General features: G+C 39.2%; 1 protein-coding gene across 1 annotated transcript in view; it reads right to left on the reverse strand.

The window, feature by feature from the left end:
* Positions 1–22,619, reverse strand: part of LOC111872106 (lon protease homolog 2, peroxisomal) — a 76,047-nt gene that overhangs the window by 2,977 nt on the left and 50,451 nt on the right. The window contains exons 9-14 of the mRNA XM_023865674.2: positions 20,605–20,808; positions 13,341–13,449; positions 10,349–10,527; positions 4,240–4,455; positions 3,945–4,142; positions 3,689–3,799 (exon numbers count right to left, since the gene is read on the reverse strand). Of these exons, the coding sequence (XP_023721442.1) occupies positions 3,689–3,799; positions 3,945–4,142; positions 4,240–4,455; positions 10,349–10,527; positions 13,341–13,449; positions 20,605–20,808 (1,017 nt within the window). The remainder of the gene's footprint in view (positions 1–3,688; positions 3,800–3,944; positions 4,143–4,239; positions 4,456–10,348; positions 10,528–13,340; positions 13,450–20,604; positions 20,809–22,619) is intronic.

Below are 22,619 nucleotides of genomic sequence, written 5' to 3' on the forward strand. Positions count from 1 at the left end.
TGATCACTACCTGGCGATTTATACCGTTTCAATTTTGCAATAGCAATTTCAACCTCAAAAGGGCTGGGATCAGGTATTAACAGCTCAGCTGTGTGCATTTCTATCTGCCTAACATCACTGACCCAATGTACATTCAATAACTGAGACAAGTGGTTCTTCCACCTATTCATAATGTTGTGGAAATCTGCAAGCAGATCACCATTCTCATCCTTCACTAAGTTACTTCTAGGTTGGTAACCCCTCTTAAAATTATTTATTCCTCTATAAAGGTCTCTAATGTTCTTGTTCTTACTGTTCATTGCAAGCTCAACAATTTTGTCTTTCAGATAATCCTTCTTTTTATTCCTGAAATGCCTCCTGGTTTCACGTCTTTTATTGTTCAGATTATCCCTATTTATTTCACTTTGAGCCTGTAACCAATGCAATCTGGCTTCTTTTCTTTGGTCTAGTAATTTTGAGCATCCTTCATTGAACCATGTTTTATGCTTCCTCAGTTCATAATAACCTACACTCTCCTTGGCAGAAACTGTGATATTCTCTCTAATAGTTTCCCAAGCTTTATTAACATCCACCTCAGAGTCCAAGTTTTCCAAGGCGACGAACCTATTTGAGATTTCAACATGATATTGCTCTTTACCATCTACCTCATTTGATTTCTTGAGATTGAACCTCTCCATATGAACTCTGTGCGTTGTTTGTTCGCTCACTGACAGTCTTTCCCTAACCTTTGCCATGACCAGGTACTGGTCAGTATCACAATCTGCTGCCCTGAATGAATGGACATCAAGTATACTTGAATGCCATCTCCTATCTATCAAAATGTGATCTATTTGATTGTGTATCTTCCCATCAGGAGATGTCCAAGTAAATTTATGGATGTTACGATGTGGGAACATTGTACTTTTGACAGTAAGATTTTTTGATGTGGCAAAGTTTACTACTCTAACTCCATTATCATTACTAATTTCATGCAAACTCTCATTCCCAATTGTTGGTTTGAAAATGTCTTCACTCCCTACTTTGGCATTGAAATCTCCTAACAAAATTTTCATAGGGTACTTCAGGAATTTATCAAATACATGTTCTAGTTCTTCATAGAATCTATCCTTCATGTTATCAATTTTATCTTCTGTTGGGGCGTGAACATTCATAACAATCATATCACACCAGTGACCTTTTAGTATTATATACGATATCCTATCACTAACAAATTCTACCCTCTTAACTGCTGATATGATTCTCTTATGTATGAAAAAACCTGTACCTAATTCATGATTTTCATTCCCCTTTCCATAGAAAAATGTATAGTCTCCTGCTGGTGCGATGCCACCTCTGTCCCATCTGACCTCCTGTACTCCGACTAAATCTAACTTATATTTTCAGATTTCTTCTGCCACTGCCCTGAGCGAACCTGCCCTGTACAAATTTTGTATGTTCCAAGTGCCAAATCTGATATCCATTTTCATTAGCTTAGGTCGTTTATCCAAGGAATCTGTCCAGGTCTGAGGCTTCTCGAGAATTTTCGTAACAAATTTATTTTTTACGGTGAGTTGTTAGCCCCACGCCCAACCACCAAGCTGGAGGACCACCCCTTCTTGGCTGTCTGTGACTGCTTATTGAATATATTCGCAGCTTCACTCTATACCTGGAGGGTGTTTCCTTCATCCGCAACCTGAGGGCGCACCATGCTGCGGTGACAAGGGACCCACCTAACATGGCCCATTTTCATGCATGGAGCAAAAACATGAGCATGGACAAACACAGATATTAGTAGACTAAGAACAGCTCAGAAGGAAAAGGCAGGAGAGAACTAGAAATGAAAAAAACACAGATGGAGAGGTTTGGTTACAGACGACCCACATACATTGTAAATGTCAAAAGATGAAAATGAACACTTTCTACTTAAACAGCAAAAAGTGATACTGGAAATATACACATTTAGGACTGACTGCATCTGGGAACAAGAACATTTATAATTCTAAAGAAACAAGGAGAGGTACACTGCTTCCCTATTAATATCACAATGTGCAGGATAGTACAAAAGTAAAATTACAGTCACAGACTGCCTTAAAACTGGCAATCATATGGTGCGTACACAGTTCACATCTGTCATGAACACTTGCATGCTTGTGACAACAATACTTATTCATGCATAAGAGCCCCACAAAACTGGAAACACCACTTGCCGTGGTAACTAACAACAGGACTTAAAACCTGAAGTTCTACTTTTGTGTCATCCTGTATAGTACCTACAATTTAAGGAAGAAATGACACTCAGAGAAATAAATTAAAATTATACTCGTGTAATTGAAATGAAAAGGTTGGGAATGAGGATTCAAATTATAAATCACACCCAAAAATTATATATCCAACACTTGCCCATACATATTAGCAATTTCATGGACAAAATTTTGTATCTCTGAGTGTCCTCTATTAGTTTCATCAAGGGAAATAGGAAACAGACAGAGAAGTTACACTTCTATACATATTATGTACAGCAAATATGAGAAAATCCATGGCTATGAGAATATAAAAATAACCAAAGAATGACCCAGTGAAAGCAATGGTAAATTGAAAATATTAGTACAAGATTCGTATCTTGTTACATCCAACTTCAGAGAAAGCTATTCTGTATGCTAAAGATACAGACACACCGTAGAAGTGAATTATTTAGACAAAAGAGTAAGTTCAGAGATTTGTCACATTAAATGGTATCTTACTCAGGCACATTTAGGAAATAACATCAATGCTATTCCAGAGCAATTTATGAGCAGTGCCTTGCCTATCAAGGAAATGTCTGCAGAGAATCTGTCTGTAAACAATCCTACACAGCATATTAATATATCAATTTTATCCTCAAGAAATAATTACATTGGCCATATCAATTAAGCCATTCTACAAACTACAAGGATGAAGAAAAACACTTAGCAGTGGAGTCCAACCTCATATCCTTGTTTATTTTCTATTATCACACTGACACTACATATACATCACAATTTATCTTTTCACTGCTGTTGTAATAGGCACATTTCAAGTGTCAACTTGGACTAGCCATTTGGTTTCAAATAAGAGTTCCCACACAAAATTTTACTGAAGTGGACATCTTCAAGGTGTTAAAAAATCTTTCAAGTCTCTATAAACTAATTTTCATATTCCAAGCCAAATATTAATTACACTTCATACATCAACAACAGAATGGAAACAATAGATTCAAACAAATGAGTTCATACATTTATACAACCAGCAATTTGTTAGTATTGTAAACTGAAATAGTAAAATTTCACAACTTTTGTAAATCTAATTGCAAAATTTTTAATTTTATCAATATTAGATTTGGAATGAGTGGTCATACACCCCTGGAGACATTTCTGATCACTCACTATTTCAAGCAATGGTAACACAGAATTCTATACTTTCAATTATCTGACTATCTGTGGTACTTCATCACACTGTTGCAATTGTATATTTTATAAATTTCTTGCTTTTCAGATGGGCCTACTACCACTGAAAAAGGGCTGCTTTCTTCTATTGGAAAGATATTTGTTTTACTGGTGAGTACCAATAAAAGGATCAACAGACACTATAGTCTACAGTACATTCAAGATTTTTAACTTCATACAGAATTCATAGGGAATTTGGATTATCTGGTGCTTTTAATTATCTGTATTACTTCCAATCCATCACTTACCTTCACATTTTCAGGAACTTCATGCAAGTCCTTGCCATTCTTCTTAGGCAGAATAACTTGTTTGAGTCCGGCCCGATGAGCTGCCAGAACCTTCTCCTTCACTCCACCAACCTGATTGCAAATATTGGGATTAATAAATATTAATATGAATCCTAAATTCAACCTTGAAACAAAGTGTCTTTTCAGTGAACCTATTTAAGCAGTTCAGTCTAATAACTCAGTATGTAAGTATGCAAAAACATAACGAGTTACTTACTGGAAGTACTACACCTCGCAATGTAATCTCGCCTGTCATGGCAACATCAGCATCAATGGGCCGCTCAGAGAACAGAGAGATCAGAGCTGCTGCTATGGTTACACCTGCAGATGGCCCATCTTTACCCACTGCGCCAGCAGGGAAATGAATGTGGAGGTCTGTGTGGGCCAGGAGTTCTCCATCTATCTGTAGACCATACTGCAGAATGATGGAAACACAAGACAACTTATATGGATACACAGCCAAAAGATGTAACTAGTTCTTGGCAACAATAAAGACTTAGAGTATGACTTACCTCACGTGCAGTAGTGCGCACCCAGTTTAGGGCTAACCTGGCAGATTCTTTCATAACATCACCAAGGTGACCAGTGAGCACTAGTTCACCATCTCCCTCCATCTTGTTTGCTTCTACAAGCAACACCTCGCCACCAACAGTTGTCCAAGCCAATCCCACCGCCACACCAGGCTGACCCAGTCGAGACCAAAGCTCATTGTTGGAGTACAACGCAGGCTGCAAGTAGGTATATCAGCACATTCACATGGACATAACAATGCTCACCGTGTAAGGACACACAAGCATAATCACCAAACAATGCACTTCAGGGGGTTACAGTTTCATGTTATCCAGAAAGGCTTTGTGTACAAAATATCTGGGTCTTTCACCTACGAAATCTTTCACTGCCAAATTTCCTGTTTGGAAGGGAAAAATTATGATGTACAGAGGGAACATCATATGTAAAAAGGAAAGAGACAACAGGGAAGACCAAGGCGTAAGTGGGTGGACAATATTAGAATGGATCTTAGAGAGACAGGATGGGATGTTATGGATTGGATAGATCTGGCTCAGGATAGGGACCAGTGCAGGGCTCTCGTGAACACAGTAATGAACCTTTGGGTTCCATAAAATGCTGGGAAATTCTTGCGTAGCTGCAGAATTGGCGGCTCCTCCAAAAGGGCTCAGCTCCATGAGTAAGTAAGTAAGTTAATAATTTACCTCTTGGAAAACCTATACACAGATGGGAGAAAATGGATCTTAATACACTGCCCATCCAGTCACCCGGGAGGTTGAAGCTTACCTCATTCCAGTGCCAGTCCTATCAAGTGATGGGCTGTTGCCACTCTGTAAACAAATGCCATTTCCTCCTAAGATGTCATTTAAATGTGCAGTGATTACTGGTTGTTCCTCACTTGTTCCCTTCCATTTCAAAAGTAGTAACCTCAAAATTCATTTTCCAAGGAAAACTGGTTGCCCAAGCATATATAATCCTTGTGTAACTGGAGTCATCTGACTCAATATATGGACCAGTGAGGGGTTCTGCCAACATGGTAACTGACCTTTACATTCTATAAAAGCTGGAAAATTTCTTTAATAGCTGAACTATTACTATCTTCTCAAAGAAACTGCTAACAGATTTAGTTACTTTGGAACTGCTATTAAATATAGTTTCTATTCAGAGAACTTACAAAAGGGATGAGCAAGTAAAATCTATGTTACAGAAATGTTAACTTGTATTAACTCTTATAACTTATGTGGAAATAGAAACTTAAGAAAAGAAATTACATTTCTTAATCTGGGTAAGACCTGGGGACAAAAATGTGTGAGATTAAAGTCTGACAGACATGCATACTGAACCTTGAATTTTATGTTCCTTGAATCCATGTTTTCCTTAATTCTATGCATATTTTATTGGTTCCTCCAAAACTTCCATTTGAACAATGTCAAATTTTCCTGGAATATACTGTCACGTGATCATGTGACTACACTTTACAAAACACTAATACACACAGATTAGTGTTCTCATTCATGGTCTTCACTGTGCTGCTTCCTAGCAGCTTCCAATGGTGTAGTGCCCTCGGCTTCCGTGTCCAACGGCACCTGTCCTTGCTGGCTGGCACCTTTCAGCTGCAGCTCCTGAGCCGAACTAACTGGCTTCCAACTACCGAACTAACTCACAAATTGAAAGTGAAAGTCAAAGTCAAAGTTACATTGCAACTGACAGTCACTCAGTCAGTAAGTCTTGGTGTCGAGCCTCATCTGGGGCTCATGACCAGATATTAATTATTACTGTTTGACAGTTATGGTCTTATTTTTGCGGGGCGCCCTCTCTCACGAGAGGATGAGTTTGTCTTTTGCATATGCTGCTGGCACTTGCCAGCGCAGTCTTTCTCAGGTCCGAGTCCCTTGGGACTCGTGACCATATTTTACTGTCTCAGATTTGAGTCTTCCCTTTTTGTTGCCTCCTACGACTCGCAAGGTCACGGTGGACGTATTTGACCCTGCCTGCACATGGAGCTGTAAACTCCAAAGTCAAAGTCACATTGCAACTGACAGTCAGTCAGTCAGTCAGTCAGTAAGTCTTGGTGTCAAGCCCATCTGAGGCTCATGACCAGATATTAATTATTACCGTTTGAGGGTTACAGTCTTGTTTCTGTGGAGTGCCCTCTCTGACAAGAGGATAGTTCTGTCATTTGTATATGCTGCTGGCCCTTGCTAGCTCAGTCTTTCTCGGGTCCAAGTCCCTTGGGACTTGCGACCATATTTTACTGTCTCAAATTTGAGACTTCCCCTTTCGTCGCCTCCTACGACTCGCAGGGTCACGGTGGAGGTATTTGACCCTGCTGCCACATGGGGTACTAACTCACAATGAACAATCAACTCCTTATGTAGCCTTGGCACGAACTGCATAGAAAACACTTCACCTAACAGTTCCTCTATTGTTGCAGCATGTAGTTATTGGCATGGACCACACAGATAACACCACTTCCAAGTTACTCTACTGTTGCAAGTTATGAAGCTGTTGCCTAGCAGCAGACATGTTTGCAGAGCCATTCCCTAGCAACATCAGACTCTGTTGGCTTCACAGTTCTTGCTTTGAGCAAATAGCCAGAGTATTTTAGTGCTTTTTACCAAGTTCATGATTACATGTTCAAACTAAGCATAAACTGTCCTGCTGCTGTCATTTTAAATACTTTAAATTGGAAATCAATGGGAAAAAATTGATTTTCACTTATAATTTCCTATCTTCTGTATTGTCACCATGTATGCTTATTATTTTATGGCCTCAAGTTCATGTCAGCACCAAGTGGAGTGGTGTATTGTATCACTGCCAGGCCTGTGTGTACTGACAAATAAATGACTTGTGATGTGAGTTATAAGTGACTGCAAGTTCCACGTCCTTATTAGAGCACTATGTTCGTGTTGCTTCTTGAAAGTACTGTGAACTGAACTGGCAAACAGTTTCATTTTATATTCTGGTTATGATTTGTTATAAGTGACTGCAAGTTCCATGTGCTTAATAAGTCAATATGTTAGTGTAGCTTAATGAATCTACTATGAATGAAACTATCAAAGAGTTTGATTTTAATTTCTGGTTGTGATTCCTTTTTGATCACATGATGAGTGAATCAAGGCAGAGGACGGTGTTTTCTATTCCAGAAAAGCAGACGTTCTAGCCCAAGCAGATACTAGTAAGGGAAGGCATGTCACACTGACAGCCAGATTAGGAATTGTGCTGTCAGCATTGAACACTATTGTTAAATACTGGAAAAATGTCAAAAAGTCATACACAATGAGGCAGGAACTCTGGTCAAAGGGAGAGCCTGAAACAGTCACTATTTCAAGAACTGGAGAGTTTGTTAGCTACATGGATTAAACAAGCTAGGGGTAGCAATCTGTGGCAAACTGCAGACAGAAAGACAGAAAAGACTCCCCACATTGCCACAAGGTTGGCCATTGATGATTATAAAGCTTCTGATAGCTGAATTGAGTATTTTAAGCAGTTACAGTGTTATGTATAAAAGTGAATCAGGAAAGCACAGAAATGCAGACTATTCAACAGTGGAGACATGAAGAAAGAAATCTGTTCTTTCAGTCTGCAAGTGAACTATACTGACTGAGACTACTGCTTGTTGGTGAAGTTAGAGCCAACTTTTGTGGATAGAGGGTGTCGCGTGGTCAGTGCAATGAATTCCCACATCCGTTAATCTCAGTTTTCTAGACCAGACATGAAGAAAGAACAGTTACTCAAAGTTACTGACAGTTACAAACCTAAAAACATTTATAATGCTGATGAGACTGGATTGTTCTTCAGGCTTCCACCTAACAAGACACTGGGTTCTGACAGCTTGCAATGCTGAAGGGACTAACACACTCCCACCATTAGTTACTCGGAAGAATGGAAATCCTTGTTGCTTCAAAATGTCAGAAAGTTACCCCCAAAAGACAACAGAAAAAAATGGGTTATATGGGCCATCTTTACTGACTATTTCAGGGCATCAGATGTCAAAATGAATTCCCATCCTAAAGAAACAAGTTACTTAAAGAATGTCATAGCTGTTTTTTTCCCCATACTGCACCATCATTAGGAGCTGGGATAGCACACTCGGTATAGCGGCTGGCTATGGGCTGGACAATCAAGGAGGTGGAGTTCAAGTCCCAGTGTGGGTAAGAATTTTCACTTCTTCATGTCTTCCAGATTGGCTCTGGAGCCCACCCAGCCTTCTATCCCATGGATACTAGGGCTCTTTTCCTGGATGTAAAGCGGCTGTGGCATGAAGCTGATCACTCACCTCCAACTAGCGGTGAGGTCAAGAAAACGTGGGTCTGTATGTCCACTCTCCCATACGCCTTCGTGGTATAGTGCTTAATTAGTCAAGCATAGGGACAAGTTTACCTACTACCTTACTGCACCACCATTCTCCCACCACTTTACCCGGGAATAATCAGGTCTCTCAAACATTCATGAAGGTATGTGTATTGGATGTGCAACATTTCATTGCATGACATGGCACTGTCACAAATATGACAATAGCAAATTATTTTCAGGCACGTGGATTCAAGATAAATTAAACCAGTGATGGTGAAGATGCACAGAACTTATTACAGCCAGGGATGACTGGGGTCAGCTGAAAGTAGGTGTATCATCTCAAGAATACAATAATGACTTGCAACAGATGAAGTGCAGAGCTCTGAACAAATGATGGATGAAAACTTTCTACCTGATGTGTCTGAGGAGGAAGAGGAGAGAGGAGGAAGACAATGGAGGAAAATTGAACATCCAGCAATATTTTTTGTCAGCACTGGAGGCCACAGTCATTGTGAAGAAATACTCCATGAAGTATGGCTGCACTCAGAAGTACTGAGAAAGTGATGCCTGGGGTTCAGCAGAAAGGGAAGAAGCAGCACTTTACATTAATGGACATATGGAAAAAGTGAACTAGAATACATTTTAATGCAATATAATATTAATTTTGTGTATTTAATTACAACACCTACATAATTTTCAATTTCTTGACTTTACATTCACTTTAAATGGTCCCTTCATAAAAGTAAAATTCATGTTTCACTACACTGTGTAAAAATTAAAAGCCTAGTATTTCTGACATTTTATCTAATCCAGGCAATTGCAATACAATACAGCCACACCCTTATAAAACTAGAGAGATGATTATAGTTTTGTACATTTTAATTTTTACAGTTTTAGACATCCAAAAAGAACAGAAAAGATTCTGAACTGAATGGTAGCATGCATTACCCAAATTTAATTTGCTCATAACTTCCTCATGAATCAAGTTTTGCTTTGAACTCTGTCTTTATGTTATTATTCTGCACTGCATTTTCATAATCAAATATCAACATATATTTAGTTTTCTCTGTCTTTACTTCTAGAAGAACCTCATTACTAGCATCAATTAGAGCTTCTGCGCTTTTCTTTAGGATATTTATGTGATCTCCCAATAGACATACATCATCAGCATACAGCAGAAGCTGGTGTATCACATTTAATTTCAGTCCCACCTGGCACATTCTGAAGCAAAGTTGAAAGGCAATGGTGGTAAAGCATCTCCTTGTTTTAGATCATTTTGATACAAAATGCATCATGACAAATCTTTGCCTAGACAGATTTTACTATATGTATCAACACATTTTTAATCAGCCTAACATGGAAGCACAGTTTTTTTTTTTATTATTGCTAGTGGGGTGGGACTAAGTCCCTTGTACTGTGGCCACTTCTGGCCTATTGTACCAGCCCCAGATGACAGGTGAGGGTGACTGTGGAGTAATTGGTGGAATGAAGATTGGCAGGGGAAAACGAAGTATTCAGAAAAAACCTGCCCCAGCGCCACTTTTTCCACCACCGCCGCCGCGGTCGGAAGCCAGCGACTAACCACTTGAGCTATGGTGATGGAAGCACAGTAACTATGTTGATTATTTATTGACATTTGCACAGAAAAGGTTAACTGACATGCCCCTGATACTCACTATGCAGAAGGCTGGGTGGGCACTGGAGCAGGTATGGATGCAGTGACATCTTAATTCTCCAGTTGTTAGCCTTCATCCTGGTCACTATACTGATTGAATCACTCAAGTCTACAAGTATAAACAGTAATAACACTAGAATTACCCCTAATATGTCCTCAACTGCAGCTTCATCCAAGATTATGGGCAGTTTTGTTTGTCCATTGTCCTTCTTAGTGAGATCACCCACATTCATTTCAGCAACATGAACAGCCACTGCACGACACAAGGCTCCCAATTTGCGCTCCAAAGTTCGAACCCCAGCTTCACGAGTGTAGCATGATACTATGGACAATTAACAGTTTTCATTATAAAATAAAACTTATATTAAGAAATGAGGTTCTCATTTGAGGGGTCCTTCTTTACAGCTTGTAAATTGCATGAAAGACTAATTTCAGCAGAACTCTGCAGCAGGACATGAGACCTATTCATGTTTTATAAATTACGTACTTGATCTTGAAATTAAACCATTCTGGGATGAAGATTATTTTAGCTAATTCAGATGAAGTTTCAAAGAATGTAACATATTTCTTCTTATATAAAGCACATCATTGCATAAGATGCATAATGGCTTTGGAAGGAGAAATTAAGAAATATTTACTGTTCTTTCATGAACTATTTATTATAAATGAAGCAAAAAATTCTCTTCTAAATAGTGAACAAAATAAAATGAATTATGTGTAACCATGGCTCTAATATTTACTGCTAGACTGTTCCTAACATATAATACATACTGTAATTTTAGGGCCATTTTCAAGGAAAACAGCTGTCTTATATACTGGGAAATTAACAGAAGGGGTTGTAGTTAACTGTTATGCTTGGGTTGCACCCAGAAAGTACTAAAAGTAGTCTACATTGAAATGACGTATGCAAAGTTTAAAATGTCTAGTATAAGAACATTAGAATAGACAGCTTAAAGCTTTTAACATTCTCATAACCCTTAACTCAGAACAGTAAGACAGACAGTAGAAATTATATCAGTATTCTGTGTCCAGTATTTTGGATTGGTATATGCAAGTATCTTCTGGCACAAGAAGTGAAACACCATGCCAGCAGCAACAGCACCGATTTTCTCTCTATGCAGTAAAACATGAATGATGATGTGTGAGATTATGGTAACAGTGTGTGAACAGAGCACTGCAACCACTGGTCACAGGTACTGTCTGTGGATGGATACTCGTACATCAACAGCAGTCTCCTTGTTGTTACCTGTCATCATTTTCATGTCAAATCTTTATTTAGATATAATTGAAAACAGTACCTTTTCTGTGACAAATATTATGACTGTGTGTACATGAAGCTGCTGGCACTTTAACATTTGTAAACTCAAGAAAAATTACAAGACATATTTTACATACACAGGATCTTTGGAGATAAATGAATGTGAACAATACTCATTTCAACATCTTCAGAATAAAATATGAAACTACACATCTGTGGAACATGTAGCCTTCTCAATAATAACACTGTGTTGTGAGGCTAGTAGGTGGGTACAAACGTTTCAGAGGAAAACACCTCCTTAACCGTCTAGGCAGAAATGAACCAAGTTATGAAAGTGGCAGGTTATGTAGATGTGGTGAGAAAGCAACAAGTCACAAAGGATGTGAATGGTATCCAGGGAGACTAATGGAAACTACAGACCCAGAAAAGAGCAGTTACTACAAGGACAGAGGGAAGAAACTAGAAAGATGCACCCTCACAGGTACATATGAAAATGGAAGCAATGTATTCCTCCAAAATGTTGGTACTGGCCAACCGAACCAGAATACAATGTCACAATCAAGAAGACCAAAATATGAAGCTCCATCACCATGAAAAGCTTACACAGCAAGTGCTACTTAATAGTTTTCTGACTGAGATACATGCATTACAAAAAGTAGCTAGGCATATAACTACTTGGTATGTTGGCATGATGGTTGCCTCATAATAACAGCAAAAATAAAGCAAAGTATTTCTTTGGTCATTTGCAAACAACCAGAAACACATGTAACTTCAGTTTTCAGCATTTACCTGCATCATACATTGAAGCTGTTCCAAGAGTTTGACATACACTGCAGTCCAAATATTCAGGGCAAATGACAGGAATTGTAATGTGCACAAAACACTGGAATGACTTCAAATATATGGCATGACTACATGACAAAAAACTGAAGTTGCGCATTAGACACAGCCTGCAAAACCTAAGGACAAGACTCACAAATATAGCCTATTTTAAAGGTTGAAATTGATGAGCCCCCCCCCCACACCCAAACACAAAAAAGTTATGACAGTTACATTTTTATGATCCTCCAACACATAATATAACCATACCAAATAAAGAATCGTGAATAGTACAAGGACTGTTAAAATAAAACCTCTTTGTAGCACTGCTAACAAATATGAGGTGTGTGGATGACATACAAGTAGCAGTACAAGAGAACCGGTGCATTAAATTAAATGAAATGTGACACGGTTAGGACAGCTGGTGTTCAAGGTGCAGAAACTGCCCACGCCGAACCCCATGTGTCACACTTTACCCAGAACATGCTGTGCTCCATGAGCTGGGAGGTGGGAGGTGTCAGACCATTCCCCACACGACTTCCATGTGGAGCACTTAGTTTGGGTTTGGATATGGAAGTCAAGGCTGTGGTGGTACAGTAGCCCAGGAAGCTCTTTGCAGAGGGGATCCACTGGTCGGTGCATCAATAAAATGCCCATATTAAAGAACACAGTCTCAACTCATTAGCCCAGAAAAATTTCTGGATTCATTTCATTTGAATACTCTTCATAAATCATAGTTCATCCCCATTCTATATGAAGAGAAGTCAACATAATTTCTGTAATAGTGTTATTTCAATTATTGAACTTCTCTACTGAAAATGACAGAATTCAAATCAATGAATCCATATTATAAAGTACAGGGTAATTCAAGAGACATTTTCTATGGCTTACATTAAATTCAACAAAAACCAAATCAATAGCTCCATGTGTACTATTGGCCAGATCTTCTCCTTGCCTGTGGGAGGAGGCTGTCTCCATATTGCTCTATCATCCTCCTGTACATGAAAATGTATCCTGTTTGCATATTACCACCATTTGAGATCTGTCAACACACATACCAAGGATCTTGATGCTCTCCATGGGAAACTGCACCATGTGAGATTCGAGGCCATGCTCCTCCAGTTGTTTGGGTAGAAGGTGACGTGATGCAATATGCAACTTTTCTTCCTAAACATCAGATTTAAAGTTAAATAACCAAGGAGCTACACAGAACATGTAAACACACACTTCACATCTAGGTTTAAACTTTCAACTGTAACCAATTTTAATGCAGCATTCATAAGAAAGAATTTAAAGAACCAATCAATGAAGGTACACCATTTGTGCATATGCCAACATGATTCCCATGACAAAAAGACTGCAGGTATTTATTAAAAAAAGAATATCTTTTCCAATCGTGGTTATTATTTATTATCATTATTATTATTATTATTATTATTAAAGGGCGTGGGTTTCCCCATGCACTTAGACCAGTTATTGGTCCATTGTGCATCCCCCTTTAATTTATACTGTCTCCATAACCTACTGGTACTGGTGCGTGCTACCAGCCCCGTTCAGCCAATGAGGTTGGCCNGGTTTGAACCCGTGTACCTTGAGTCATGAGGTGGGAACGTTACCCCTAGACTACGGAGGCCGCTTTTCCAATCATGGTTTCTTCATGAGCCTTCAAACATGAAAATTGTTCTATAATTTCTTCATCATCAGTAAACTAAGAAAATGCTAATAGGTAAGCTATTCCTCCCACACCTATGGAGTCATCTATGATGGCAAATATATTACATTCCTTAATCTTATCACACACTGTATCATCAATATTGTCACGTGCTGGGTTATGTCACGCGACAATTTCATGCCATCTTGGATGTAGCAAATTTATTGAACAATCGCTCTTACACTTACACAATTCACAATTTCACAATTACTGCCATCTGCAGTATCACAACTACTTCTCCTGCTTCCACTTGCTCCAGCAAATGCTAGACTGCAACTGACTGGTTACTCTCTCTCTAGTAACTCACTACTCACTCACTCTTGAATAGTGTTCACTGCTCCTTATTTAGGCTCGGCACGGACAACACAGAAAACAGTTACGTGATAGGTACCACTGTTGCATAACGGCGTGTTTACCAATTGCCTAGCAACAGTCGTTGCACGGGCTTCCCTGTTGGATGATGCTTTGTTTACCGATTGCCTAGCAACAGTCGCTTCATGGGCTCCCCTGATGTGTGACGTCACAGCCTAGCGGGGAGGGGTGTTTACCGAGTTTTGCTTAATGGTGGAAGGAGTGGTGGTATGTGACGTCACTTGCGAGACCGCAGAGTTCACGTGACCCCTACTTCTCGTTGCACCATCCACATCACGCTACTCTCTTCTAAAGGTTGTTCGTCCAAACAGCCTAACGGTACATCCCCATTCCTTTTTTATTCTGTTGTCCATTTTCCAACTGCTACATCCACTCCCTTCTTAAGACCAGCTTGTCTCGAGCGGTTTCCCGTTAACTTGTCAGTAGATCCAGTTGTATCACATTTGTCCCTCACATTCATCTATTGCACATTCACTCTCACTTGGGAGGCCAGTGCTTCTATATCAGCGGATCCTCCTTGATCCATTGTTTTCTTTTCCGTTTTGGAGGGGGCCAACCCCTCCACAAGGTCCAATTCTTGTTTTGTCATAATCAGACAGAAGATCCACAATATTAACTGATATGTTACTAATAATAATATTTATCCACACTATTATCTGACAAAGGAACTTTCTTCATTTCTTCTTCTGCATCAGTCTGACACACAGTTCTTACAATTCCTGCACAGGCTGCAGGAATTAATGTCTCTTCATCTGTATGAGGTCTCACTTCTTTTCTCCTATTTTTGTCACTAAATAACTTCCTTCTGAGCTCAGCTAGCAACTTTAAAACTTTTTTATAAAACTAATATTTCCTTTTTCATGAGAATGTAACAATTTTTTAAGGTAATATGTCTTCTTAGAGAAATGCAACATTAATTTCATAATTGCAGCATATAAATCAATTTGTAAATAACTGTCTCAATAAAAGCAAGTTTTCATACTTTCTGTATGTATTTCAACTTAAAAACTTTTATGACTTGTGGTGTTCAGTTCTATCACATTACTTAGGCTGTTAACTATCATCACTGCAAGTCACTAATTCTTGATTCATCATTATTCTAGTTCTTGATTTTTCCTTTGCAATCATAAATCTGTTCATGTACATTTATTAAAACAACAAAACCAGAAATGTTAAAAAGACCAATGCTTGTCATTGCCAAAAATGCATATAAGAGAGGTTACACAAGCTACAGTAGTGGCTGCATACACTACTGGCTGTGCTAGGCACGGATCACTCATACAGATAACGTGCTTCCACATATCCACAGTGATAGATAATAATAATTTGTGTTTATTAAATTTAATTGCCAGAAGATACAGAATCTAAAAGTCAAATCTTCTAAAAATTTGCTGTACCCAGTTTGCAAAACTCACCGATGCATAGTGCATGTATTAAAGCCTGGATTAAAAAAAAGAAAGTAAAGTCTCCATGCTTCATTAATTAAACACCATGGTATGAAGGTGTATGGGGAGTGAAGGCACAATTCCATGTGTTCTTAACCCTGACACTAGATCACGAGTTTTTCAACCAAACAAGGAACTACAATTGTCCAGGTACAACATCAATTTTAAAGGAGAGATTTTATCATTAAAAAAAGAGTAATAAAATTGTGTTTAAAAGTTCAATAGCTAAAATTCTAATCATTGTATTATTTTTAAAAATAATGCTGATGATGGATTTTGATGATTCTTTTTATTTTAAATTTTTTTCTCCTTTCTTTTCCACCTTCCCCCAAACGCTCACGGCACACCTGCGGACCCTCTGTGTCACACCAGTATGCCATGGCACACTGAAAATCACTGCACTAGATGGAAGTAAGCTGAAGCTATAGAGGCTGTAAAGTAGTATGCAACTTTATCAGCTTTTCCCCCATGTTAATTTCAATTCTAGATGATATTAAATCAGAAGCAAAGCTCTGAAACCATTTTCAGTCTGTGAATTTTACAAATGGTTCTGAAAGCTTCTTAGTTTTAACATGAACCACTATATGGAATACTACTGGTAGGAGATCTGAGTCCAGGATATCAGAAACAATTACACGTGAGAGTCTTGATATTCTGATGGACCAAAATGTTGAATACGTCATAATTTCTTGCAGGGCAGTAATGACTTGGGCATTGTGGTGCCAAAATTTTGAATTCGTTTAAACTAAATAAATCCAAAAGTTTCTCACATGAAGGGTCTGAAACTGCACTAATCCAAAATGGATGTTCAGCATTCAGATCACCTGCCAATATGGAGTTAAGCTTAAAGCACAGAGCTTAATGATGTCTGCATCAATCCAGGGACAACCTGGAGATTCATAAAGAGCTGCATATAATATTTTGCTATTATGAATCTACTGTACCAGTTCACAATAACGGTGATAAAACTGACTGTAGTAATTATTGAGCGATATCACTGCTAATTTTATCCAATATTCTTCAATCAAGGTTAAGTACATATATAGATGAAATTATTTGGGATCATCACTGTGGGTTTCGAAGTAACAGATCAACTACAGATCAGATGTTTTGCACTCTTCATGTCATCATCATCATCAGTAATCTGTCACACGACAGGTCCACAGTCTCTTCCAAAATAGTTTCTCCACTTAATGCGATCTTCTGTTTTTGGAAAGAGACTATCCAGGAAAAGTGATAACGTGGTAGTTTTTCCATTTGCTTTCCACATCGCAGTACAACAGCCGTTCAAACCACTCTGGTCACGCCTGTTGCTATACGAACTTGAACCATCTCGAGCATCATTTGCTCTGTGCTTCAAGTCGCTGCTGATGACGCTGCTTCCAACATCAGTTTTTGGTGTCTCTCTTCGTCTGATGCCTANTGACTGACAATTTTTTCTCCATTTTTTCTCCAATACATGAAGAGTAAGATTAAGAGTAAGTAATCTTAATCTTACTCTTCATGTATTGGTGAAAAAATGGGAGTACGATGACACAGTACATCAGCTATTCATAGACTTCAAGAAAGCTTATAGTTAGGAGGGAAGTATTGTACAATATTCTGATAGAATTTTGCATACCCATGAAACTAGTTAGATTGATTAAAATGTGTTTAAATTAAACATATAGTAAAGTCTGTGTAGGTAAACATTTGTCTGATAAATTTCCTGTCCACAAGGTCTAAAACAAGGAGATGCTTTATCACCAACTCCTTTACAACTTTGCTTTAGAATATGCCATTAAGAAGGTCCAGGGAAACCAGGTGGGACTGAAATTAAACGGGACACATCAGCTGTTGGTCTATGCCGATGATGTGAACCTACTGGGTCATAATACAGATACCATAATGGAAAAAACACAAACTTTAATTGATGCAAGTGAGGGGGTTGGTCTAGAAGTAAACACAGAGAAAACTAAGTATATGTTGCTGTCTCGTCACCAAAATGCAGGGAAAAATCATGATATAAAGATAGGAAACAGATGTTTTGAAAATGTGGCACAATTCAGATATTTGGGAACAATGATAACCGATCAAAACCTGATTCAGGTGGAAATTAAGAGGAGATTGAACTCGGTTAATGCTTGCTACCATTCAGTCCAGAACATTTTGTCTTCCCGTCTGCTGTCCAAAAACATAAAAATTAGAATATATAAAACTATAATTTTGCCTGTGGTTCTGTATGGGTGTGAAACTTGGTCTCTGACATTAAGGGAGGAACATAGACTGAGGGTGTTTGAGAACAGGGTGTTGAGGAGAATATTTGGACCAAAGAGAGATGACGAGACAGGAGGTTGGAGAAAACTGCATAATGAGGAGCTTCATAAGTTGTACTCTTCTCCAAGTATAATTAGAAAGATCCAGTCAAGGAGGATGAGGTGGGCAGGGCATGTAGCACGAATGGGGACGACAAGGAATGTGTATAGGATATTGGCGGGAAAGGCAGAAGGAAAGAGACCACTGGGAAGACCAAGGCATAGGNTTATGAATCGGTATGCAGGCTGCTGTGGCTTCTACTGAAACAAGGGGGGCCAAGTCTACAAACTTGTGGGGAAAGCCTTTTCTAACAGCAATGGCAGTACCACCTTTTCTGCCCGGGAAGGAGTCCATGTGACAAATGCGATAATTTGGAATAGAAAATCTTTCATGAGGTTCCAAATCTGTCTCTGACAGGAGGGTCACATCTATGTGTAGCTCTTGTAACTGCTCACTCAGCTCATAGTGCTGCCTCACAATGCCATTTGCATTGGGGGCCAATGGTTTGCCCACATGGGTCTTGTTATATAACCTTGGCACAGACTGCCAAGAAAGCACCACATCCTCTACTGTTGTCACAGTACAGTCAACTCTCGATTATCCGGGCTAATGGTGGGGATGGAAGTCACGGTTAATCGAAAACCCGGTTAAGCCAAATTTTATTATACGGGCTGGACGACTGTGAAGGGTCGGAGTTCGAGTCCCGGTAGGGTCAAGAATTTTAACTTCTCCAAATCGTCCAGACCGGCTCTGGGGTCCATCCAACCTCCTATCCAATGGGTACCGGGGGCTCTTTCCCCGGGGGTAAAGCGGCCGGGGCGTGAAGCTGACCACTCACCTCCAACTAGTGCCGAGGTCAAGAAAATTTGGATCTATACATCCACTCCNCTAGAACATTGTGTTCGCATAACGGGACGAAATAATGCAGAGCTCGGTTCACACTAGTGCGAAAATAGTGTTAAACTCACCATGTGAAACAAAAGTGAATGAATATTAAACAACATATAAACTTAAAAAAAAAGCCCCGGTTAAGCCGCAAACCGGTTAATCCGCCCCCGGATAATCGAGAGTTGACTGTATCTGTTGATGCAAAAACATTGAATAGTGTAACAGGATACTGAAATATAAACCTGCACACTGTGTGCAGTTCATCATGTTATTTTAAACATGGTAAATATGAAACTTTTAAAAAACTGAAAATGAACTTCTAAAGTGGGAAGACGTTATACAAGGCAGCCCGAATTTAGAGGTAAAGCACCAAATTACATCAACATATATGTATATATATATTGCCAAAAAAAATCTTTAATAAAGTCAAGAAACACTACATACTAATGTTTATTTTTCTATGTAGCCACCCTTAGCATTCAGATCTTTATCCCACCATTTTACAATTTTAAACACTGCTTCATGGTAGTGTTCCTCTCCAAGGGTGTGAAGTATTGCACAAGTGTTTCTTGCAATGCACTTTGGTCTTAAAATGTTTTTCTTGATAATAAGTTCTTAAATGGCCTGAGGAGACAAAAATCTGATGCCGCTATATGAGGACTACGCAGTGGATGCTGACAAACTTCCCACTTCTGCTTTTTGCAGCCATTCTGTTGCTTCTGTGCTCCTTGGTGAGCATTTTCAGAACCCAGCAAGCACACACTTCATGGAAGTTTAAATCTTAGATGATTTCATGAACAGTGCTTTTTGCAATACCTGTCGCTTCACAATTTCACGAACTTTGGCTCTTTGATCTTCCCTCATCAAACCTTTGACATTCACACAATTTTCATCAGTGTGTGAGGTCCTTTGTCTGTCTCCGTGTTTCTGTGGATCATCAATCACTGCTGTTCAGCCATCTTTAAATTTGTTACACAACACAGATACTTCCTTTCGGCTGAAAACATTCGGTCATAAACACTCAGTAATCTTCGATGAATCTCGCTCTGACTCACTCCTTCTGCTTGCAAAAACCTGTCCCCTGTGTGGTGTGTGGTCCTCAAACTTGGAATAATTTTCGATCAGACCGGCCATTTTGTTTGCTTGTAAAGCTTGGACATGTGGACAGAGAATAACAACACTAGCATGGCAGCTTCTCTACCCGATGTACCATTATATGCAAGTGACATTGAGATGTCGCATGCAGGCCATATATAACAAACACTTGTAACTTTAACACTGGACCACCTTCGTATATTACAACTCTACACATGGGAAACTTTAACATTACTCTTATGAGCACTTTCACAGGACTCTGAAAACGAATCTCCTTATATCGGAGAATTTTGTATCTGGGAACTTCTTACCCAGGAAACACTGTATATACTCCTATAGAATCAACAAACATTAAAGCTGTATATATGTGTGCCATGTTGGAAAAAGAACCACATGTTAAAAATATAATCAATCTTGTGAATGTAGAGAAATAATGTATTTCATAATTAATGACTAATTCTGTCTTGCAAAATTCATCATTGCTGATTTATGTAAGACAGTGAACAACAGCTGTACCTGTGTGTACCCTTGGACATGGATCAGTTCCATGCGGTCAAGGAGAGCTGGAGGAATAGTTCTGGTGGTGTTAGCTGTGGCAATAAACATCACTTTGGACAGATCAAATGGCACATTCAGGTAGTGATCCACAAAATTGCAGTTCTGCTCTGGGTCCAACACTTCTAGAAGAGCTGCAGCTGGATCTCCATGAATACCCGTGCTCTGTGTAAACACACACCACAAACTGTACAATAATCTCTATAATACAATAATTAAGTAAGAGAGAAAGTTACATGCTTTAGTGTATTCTCTTCACAATTTGACATAAAATTGTTCCTTTGGTGACAATGTCTTTAAATGGTCAGTTTATTTCTTATGTATGTATTGAATAGCACTGTCTTCTAGGGTGTAGTGGTGCACAGTCTGACAGAAGTTTACTGATGTTTCAGACAATTATACTGACTTTCTCTGAAACATCATCAAACTTCTACCAGGCTACAAGGCATCACAACTGAGGAGACAGTCCTGTTACTCACTGCCCTGAGAACTTCAAACCTCACAGAATTTAATTATTTACTTACTGTTTATTTCATGCTAGTTATTAGTTAGTTACTTTAGAGAGGGTGGGTTTCCCCATGCACCGCGACCAGTTTGATCTATTGTGCTTCCCTCTATGATATTCTACCAGTCTCTATACCCTACTGATACTGGTGCTTACCATCAGTCCCGACCAAGCCAGCGAGTTCGGCCTCTACTGGCTTGGCGGTATCTATAATGCTTCCCCCATCTATCAGAGGCGTTATAGACTACTGTTGGGCGGGAAATGTCCTTGAATTTGGCTCAGTGACCTCCTTAGGAGATATGAGGTTCTTTTACGTGCCGTAAAGCTACGACACGGGATCCATGGCTTAAAGTTCCTCCCGGAGGACTTGTTCCCTGAATTTTTCCACCCTTAAAAATTCCACGACCTCCGCCTGGTTTGAACCCGCGTACTACGAGTCATTAGGTGGGAACATTACCTCTAGACTACGGAGGCCACTCTTATTTCGTGCTATCACTAGCCCAGGCTGTATAGTGTCTAATGGTAGGATGATTATGGAATAATGACTTGCAAAAGATGTGTAGGGAAGCAAATATGGCATAATTTGAGATATCCCAGCATTCACCTGGAGTGTCCAAGGAAAGTCGTAAAAATGTCAAATATTCAGCATCAAGCCCAAGATTTGGGCCTGCCACCTCTTTTCAATGCATGTTAAAAGTGTTACCACTTCTATTGACTTGTTTGGTGGTCATTTCAGTGATCTCACTTAGGGAAAATCTGAGAAATAAATTTCAAGACGATTATATACATTTTAACCCTTTCGCGCGGTCATTTAAATTCCGCTGCCGTGTCTCTCCAGCGGTAATATATTCAGCCGACCATTTAAATTTTGCTCGAAAATGATTTATTCATCATTGTTCTTAAATTATATGAGATAGGAACATGAAACTTTCACTGAAATGATCTTAAAATGTGGTTTTATAACCTTACCTTATAATATGAGCGCCTGGTATCTCGGCAATGGAAGCAGTTGGTTTAGATTTGAGCAGTGTTTGGTATGCCTTGAAGCATGAAACTTTCACTAAAATGATCTTAAAAGATGGTTTTATAACCTTGCCTTATAATATGAGCGCCCGGTATCTCGGCAATTGAAGCAGGTGACGCCTTGAAGCATTCTTCTAAACACAACGCTGCCTCACATTCACCACACCAATACTGTGTATCTTTTCTTTGGCCATTTTTTTTTTAACCACACATCTTCTGTGNTATTTCATCCATTTTGGCTGCAGCAGATGTCGTAGGGGTGACCATAGAATTCATGAAGTTATTCTAAGAACTGGCTGGTATGTAGTGCACGAAAGCANCATAACAAGGGGTTGGTGCTTCTGCGTTTCATTTTCCATCCATTTTGGCTGCAGCAGATGTCGTAGGGGTGACCATAGAATTCATGAAGTTATTCTAAGAACTGGCTGGTATGTAGTGCACGAAAGCA

Source organism: Cryptotermes secundus, unplaced genomic scaffold (genome assembly GCF_002891405.2).
Source record: "Cryptotermes secundus unplaced genomic scaffold, Csec_1.0 scaffold417, whole genome shotgun sequence".
NCBI lineage: Eukaryota > Metazoa > Arthropoda > Insecta > Blattodea > Kalotermitidae > Cryptotermes > Cryptotermes secundus.